Source organism: Babylonia areolata, chromosome 26 (assembly GCF_041734735.1).
Source record: "Babylonia areolata isolate BAREFJ2019XMU chromosome 26, ASM4173473v1, whole genome shotgun sequence".
In the NCBI taxonomy this organism is placed as follows: Eukaryota; Metazoa; Mollusca; class Gastropoda; order Neogastropoda; family Buccinidae; genus Babylonia; species Babylonia areolata.
Window position 1 is genome coordinate 37722972 of NC_134901.1, and position 7500 is coordinate 37730471.

The 7500-nt window shown below is 43.6% G+C and overlaps 1 protein-coding gene across 2 annotated transcripts in view; it reads right to left on the minus strand.

The window, feature by feature from the left end:
• Positions 1–7500, minus strand: part of LOC143300197 (1-deoxyxylulose-5-phosphate synthase YajO-like) — a 31933-nt gene that overhangs the window by 10605 nt on the left and 13828 nt on the right. For both annotated transcript variants that reach the window (XM_076613759.1, XM_076613760.1), the window contains exons 3-4: positions 4863–5016; positions 3063–3236 (exon numbers count right to left, since the gene is read on the minus strand). In XM_076613759.1, coding sequence (XP_076469874.1) covers positions 3063–3236; positions 4863–5016 — 328 coding nt within the window. The remainder of the gene's footprint in view (positions 1–3062; positions 3237–4862; positions 5017–7500) is intronic.

The following is a 7500-nucleotide window of genomic DNA, read 5'->3' on the forward strand; positions in this document are numbered from 1 at the left end:
GAGCTTCGTCTCCGACCGAGGATAGGCGCTATATAAGTATCCATATCAATCAAAAACAACAATGAATATGAATTCGCTGCCTTTCTGGCCGAAAAGGGCTATGGGGCTTTCCACCTGCCCCGTGTCGAGCCTTAATGAAAATGAATCCGCTGTCTCTACAATCGTAAAACAATGCAGGACCTTTTAAATTTCCTACGTTGAGCCCAAGAAACAGTGGATATGAAATCGTTGCCCTTATGGCCGCAAAAAGGCTGTAAGGCCTTCAATTAACCTTTCCTGGCCACGCCCCATGGAAACGAGTTCAACTGCCCCCCACGGCCGTTTCAGTTTGTGTCAAGAGGGGTCACTGCGTTCGGAAAAATCCATACACGTTACACCACACCTGCCAGCAGATGCCTGAGCAGCAGGATAACCCTACGTGCTTAGTTGTTATATCTGTGTGCCTATCAGAGTGGATTCCTTCTACATCATTTTTGCCAGAGGACAACTCTCGTTGCCATGGGCTCTTTTCCAGTGCGTCAAGTGTGTGCTGCAAGCAACACGGGACCTCGGTTCATCGTCTCATCCGAACGACTAGGCACTTAGTTTGATTTTCCTGTCAAACGTGGGAGAAGGGGCGAGAGGTAAACGGCCCTGGGACCCTTTAACCTTGAACTCTGTATAATAATAATAATCATAGTATTTATATAGCGCTGAATCTTGTGCAGAGACAAATCTAAGCGATTTCACACCACTGAGTCATTCACACGCATCCATAACTCTAAAACTGAAGAAACCGAAGACAAGGAAGAGGCAGGGGAGGAGGCTATCTTGTGAAGTGGTGGGTTTTAAGGCCAGACTTGAAAGAGCTGAGTGCGGAGACCTGACGAAGAGAAAGAGGACGTTCATTCCAAATGCAAGGTCCAGAGACAGAGAAAGAACGGCGTCCAACAGTGGAGTGTTTGAATCTGGGTATGCGTAAACAGAGTGGATCCGAAGCCGATCGTAGAGAGCGAGATGGAGTGTAGAGGTGAAGGCAGTAGAGTAAACACAGCGCAACACCAGCACACACTGGTTTTAAGAACTGACGGGTGTATCAGAATTGAAATGACCATTCATCATGATCTGATTTGATCTGATTTGATTGTGTTGTAAGAACTGACGGGAAATCATCCCTGAACTGACCATTCAACTTGATTTAATTTGATTTGGATGTGTTCAAAGACCTGACTGGCAGCACAATATGCAGTTGACAAAAAGCCTTGTTATCCTTGCAGCTGATCGACATATACATACTGATGCCACTTTTTACTTTATACTTTTGTTGGCAAAGCAGTATGTATATCAGTGTAAAATGAACAAAACTAATCCACTTTTGAGAGCATTTCTTAGAAAGCTTAAACATAGATACAAAATAGAAGAATATATAGCACACATAAATTTACGGTATTCTGATTTTCAGAACACATGGATACCATATAAACCAATGTTCTTGGAGTAATCGATTACTTCTAATCGGCTGCCTGACAAAGAATCTTTGTTGCTGATGTATATTTCTATATGTGTGTATATGTATATGCATGTATATGTAAGCGATGGTTGATACATAACTTTATCACACAGTCCTTACAAAGTGTTTGTATATAGGAAGAAAGGGAAAAGAAAGGAAGGAAAAAAAAAAAAGAGAAGAAAAATCGATTTTTAACTCTCTCCATACGAACGGCGAAAGAGACGACGTTAACAGCGTTTCACCCCAATTACCATCATCAAAATATTGCAAGCGGAACGCTCTTATACTGAAGAGGTGAATGTTGACAAAAAATACCACAATTCTGACGACGAAAGCTAAAGGTTGGGTCATTCAGACACCCACTGGACATCCGAGGGGTCTGTGTAGAGGAGAAGAGAGGACTGGCCGTACTGAGTGAGTTAAAAAAAATCCTTGCAATAACATATCCTCGAGATCCCATCTCCCACTGAAAACGAAGTGTTATAACTCCATTCAGCATGTTAGCCTATTTTGTGTAATAGAGTTCCACTCATTCATAAAATACTCCAACTGTTTAAACTGTTTTTTTCTGTTTATGTTTTTCATTGTTTGTCTGTTTTTTTGGGGGGAGGAGCGGGGTGCGTGTGTGTGGTGGGGGTGGGGGGGGGGTAGGGGGGGTTAGGGGGTGGTGTTTGGGTCTTTTATTTTGTTCTGCTTTGTTTTTGTTTTTTTTCTTTAAAAAAAAAGACAAATGTACGCAACTGTTTACCACCTTGTACTTGTGAACTGAATAAAAACAAGTTAAAAAAAAAAAAGAAAAAGACATGACTGGCATTCAGCCATGAAACGGCACCCTTCGATGTCGGCAGGGCTATGATCAAGCAAAACGATTAATTTTGATTTCGACCAACACGAAAACACAGCCTCATTTTTTTTTTACCTGCAGTGAGACGAACTAGTCCAAAGACAGCCCCCCCCCCCACCCTCCCCCCGCACGATTAATTTTGATTTCGACCAACACAAAAACAGCCTAATTTTTTTTTTTACCTGCAGTGAGACGAACTAGTCCAAACACAGCCCCCCCCACCCTTTTTTTTTTTTTTGACAATGACAAATGTTTTATTGTGGGTAGAATGGACAAGTTGAAAGCTTCTTTACACCATGCCCTCACACACGCATATACATGCATACACACATAATATACAGAGAGAGAGAGAGAGAGAGAGAGAGAGAGAGAGAGAGCTATACTAAGAGGTACGTACCGTTGTACAACAGTACGAAGGCATGGTCCTACCTCTCTAAGTTAATCGGCACCGGGGCCGTTTCTTTCCTGTCCCCTCAAGATGGCGGACGGCAAGCACTACACACGCTGTCAAGGAAAGCGAAAGGTCGCGCGCGACATCATCGCTTCTGAACCCATTGGAGGAGCCCTGATGGAGTAGGGGGGAGGGGGTGGGAGTGTGTGTGTGGGGGGTGGGGGGTGGGGGGGTCTGGGGGAGGCATAGAGTCCGTGGAGACATAGAGCGAGGGAGCACGGAGTTGAGAGGACAGAGAGGTGGAGAGACACACAACACAGCCCCCTTTTTTTTCTTACCTGCAGGGAGACGAACTGGTCCAGGCCCATGTGAGCGCTGAGGTCCACGATCTTCTGCAGCTGCCAGCCGGTGACGTTGCTGGTGCCCAGGTAGCGCACCTTGCCGCACCTCACCAGGTCGTTCATCGTCCTCAGGGTCTCCTCCAGGGGCACCGCGTCATCCCACACATGACTCTGACGTCACAAAGAAACACACACACACACAAATCAGCGAATGACGTCATCATTTGCGTCATTGGATTTGGAAAAAAAAAAGTGCGTAATTAAAAAAAACAAACAGACAAACAAATAATCTGGTAAGTGACGTCAGCACTTGCACTATTTTCAAATTACGTAAATCATGACGTCACACAAACAGCAAATGACGTCAGCACTTGGCTCATATAAATTTTTTTTTAAATCATGTGTCAGTCATATGTTATCATTTTTGAAGATTTCATCAAAGCCTTCAACCCAAGCAGGGAAACCAAAAAGCGTTTATAATTATCCGATGGATAATGTCAGAGACAATAACACAAACGTACATGATTTGATGTGTAAGACTGGTATGCTGGGTAACTGAGGAACGGATGGAATGGACGAAGAATGTTTTCCTGGGAGACGGAGACGACTCACATAACGAATACTCATAATCATATGTACATTCTGCGGTAAAAAAAAAGAGAAGTTTATATGTAAAAGAAACTTGCAAATAAAGATAACAGATAATGCACGAATGTGTAAAAAGAAAGAAAGAAAGAAAAAAAAAAGGATGTTCCACTGGCAATACTAAAGTAACCACACTTTCATGCTAGTAATCTCTTTTTCCTTCAGCTGTTACCGACCCCTTGATATTCTTTTCCTGACCTGTAGCAGCTTTGGTTGCTGATTTTTCCCCCTTGAAGGTGTCTGATAATTTGTCACTGTGTCAAGTGATGAAAAAAAGTCTACGATCTTTCTTCCAGCGGAGCACGATTTTCCAACATGTCAAGGGACGCAACCTAGTGTTCAGCTTGCTCAGTGAGTATCTTCCCTTGCGCTCGCTTTGCAAAGCAACGATTACCGAGTCATCGAAATAATCGGAACGGTCGTTTAATGCTGTTTTCTGAGCTATCCCCCCCCCCCCCCTTCTCTCCCTCTATCTCTTTCCCTGTGTGTGTGTGTGTGTGTGTGTGTGTGTGTAGTCACATTTTGGTGTGTGTACGAAACATTGAGTGTTATGTGTTATTTAAACAAAAGTGCTTTTGTAAAGCACCGAGAGCAGATTTCTGGACAGTGTGCTATATAAGTATCCATTATTATTATCATTATTATTATTACTAATATTATCATTGTAATTATTTTCATTATCATTATTTTTATCCTTATTATCCTTATCCTTATTATTATCAGTAGTAGTAGTGGTACTAGTGTCGTCGTCGTCATCTTCATCATGATCATGATAATAATGATGGTGATGGTGATGCTGATGTTTATTATTATTATTATTATTATTATCATCTTTATTAATATCATTACTGTTGTTGTTCTTGTCGTTGTCGCCGTCATCAACATCATCGTCATCATCACCAGTATCATCATCATCGTCCCCTCCCCCTCCCCCTCCTCATCATCACCATCAGCAGTATTATCATCATCATTACCATCATCATCATCATCGTCATCACAAGCAGTATAATATCATCATCATCATCACCATCGTCATCACCAGTATCATCATCATCATTGTCATCACCACCATACATGCAGCATCATCGTCATCACCACCAGCATCATCCTCATCACCATCACCACCAGTATCCTCCTCCTCCTCCTCATCACCTGCAAGAGGTCGATGTAGTGTGTCTGCAGACGCTCCAGACTTTTCTCCACACTGTGGATGAGGTGGCGCCTGCTCAGACCCATGCAGTTGGGGTTGCTCATGTCCATCGGCAAACGGGCTTTGGTGGCGATCACGAATCTGTCTCTCTCTTGGCTGTCGGGATTTAAAAAAAAAAAAAAAAAAATCACAAAAGTAGCAGCAGCAGCAGCAGCAGCAGAACTTATGGTATAATAATAGTATTGTATTGTACTATATTATTAATTTTTGTCACAACAGATTTCTCTGTGAAATTCGGGCTGCTCTCCACAGGGAGAGCGCGTCGCTACGCTGATAGCGCCATCCATTTAGTTGTAGTAGTAATAGTAGCAACAGCAGAAGTAGCAGCAGAAGTAGTAGTCGCAGCAGCAGCAGTAGTAGTAGTAGTCGTAGTAGTAGCAGCAGCAGTAGTAGTAGTAGCAGTAGTAGTAGTAGCAGCAGCAGCAGCAGCAGTAATAGTAGTGTGTGTGTGTGTGTGTGTGTGTGTGTGTGTGTGTGTGTGTGTGCGCGCGCGCGCGTTAGATAAAATGAAAGACACGAAGAAGACAAATGATTGAGACAAGAACAGGCTAAAAATGGGCCGCGTCATACGTTGAGCCTTAAACTTCCCAGGCCATTGAAACAGCGTTTTCATACTAAAGTGTGTTAAGACCTAGGTATTGTTTTTATCTCACTATGACATGCACATGAACAAATGCAAGTCGGGTTATCAATCATTTGTAAGAAATCATGTCAATCAGCCAATAATTCGACTTTTGCATGCTCTATATTCTTAGACGTGACTGCCCGTTTTCTAGGTTAGCTATCTATCCAAAATATCAATGATAAGTGGACTGACAAAACAACTCCAAACTGATAAAAGCGATGCTTAAAGCGAAAAGAGACATTCTAGAACTGCATACCCTACTTATCCGTTATCATTTCACCGCTTGCAGATAGAACGAACGAACGAAAGAACAAACTTTGTTTTAACTCTTTCACCGCCAGTCAATCTAGAGTGCAAAATTCCCTTGTGCTACAAAGACAGAAATATGGTGTCTAGGAATAGCTGGGGATTCCCCCTGTGATGTGTAGAAAATATGGCCTATCCTACGACTGAACATTAAGGGCAGTAGGTTCATGGATAACAGACCCATGACCTGGTCACCTTTCTGTGACATGTCTCCTCTACCTAGCTGCTGCATTAATGCGAGTTTGGCAGTGAAAGGGTTAATGGGGGAAGTGGAATAGGTATGCACGTTTGGTTTTTTTGTTTTGTTTTTGTTTAAATTTTTTTTTTACATCCAGCCCTCAGGGCAAAGAGAAATGAAATCAAAATATTCACAAGATAACAAAAGGTTTTGGAAATGCATACACGGCATTGAAACACACTAAAACGCACAGTAAACATTTACAGGTACATGATCATAATGCTATGACAAAAATGTATATACACATGATAGTATGATAAGAGAGAGAGAGAGAGAGAGAGAGAGAGAGAGAGAGAGAGAGAGAGAGAGAAGATGATGATGATGATGATGATGATGATGATGATAGTGATGATGATGATGAAATCGCCCTGGAGTGAAATTGTACTAAACAACAAACAGCAACGAATTAGAACTCGAATGTTTTTAACCATGGTTCCGTTTACATTTTTGATAACACCATATTCCTTATAAAAAAAAAAGAAAAGAAAAAAAAGTTCAGCTTCAGTTATGCCCATCACTCCCCCCGGAGCATAGGCCGCTCACAACAGTCCGCCAGAGTCCTCTGTCCTGGGCTGCCCTTTCTAATTGTCTCCAGGTGTGCCCCATCTTCTTGGTGTCTGCCTCGAGGTCACGTCGCCAGGTGTTTCTTGGCCTTCCTCTCTTCCGTTTGCCCTGGGGACTCCATTTCAGTGCCTGCCTGGTGATATTACTAGTAGTCTGGCTTCCTCAGGGTGTGCCCGATCCATCTCCATCTTCTGCGCCGAATCTCGTCTTCGGCTGGCAGCTGGTTGGTACGCTGCCACAGGTCTGCGTTGCTGATAGTGTCGGGCCAGCGTATCTGGAGGATCCTTCTCAGGCAGCTGTTGATGAAGGTCTACACTTTCCTGGTGGTGGTCTTTGTTGTCCTCCATGTCTCTGCTCCATACAGAAGGACTGACTTGATGTTGGAGTTGAACAGCCTGATCTTCGTGCTAATCGACACCACCTTGGAACTCCAGATGTTCTTCAGTTGCAAGTATGCTGCCCTCGCTTTACCGATCCTTGCTCTGATGTCTGCGTCTATGCCACCCTGCTTGTCGATGATGCTGCCCAAATACGTGAAGGCCTCTACATCTTCCAGCTTGCTCCCGTGCACTGTGACTGGGTCCTCTCTTGCTGTGTTGATCTTGAGGATCTTGGTCTTGCCCCTGTGGATGTTGAGGCCGACTTGTGATGAGGTGGCTACCAGCTCTGTTGTCTTGTCCTGCATTTGCTGGTGACTGTGGGAAAGCATAGCCAGGTCATCCGCGAAGTCCAGGTCATCTAGCTGGTCAAGCAGTGTCCACTGGATTCCGTTTCTTCTGTCCGCTGTTGATGTTTTCATGGTCCAGTCGATTGCCAGAAGGAAGAGGAAAGATGACAGACAGCCTTG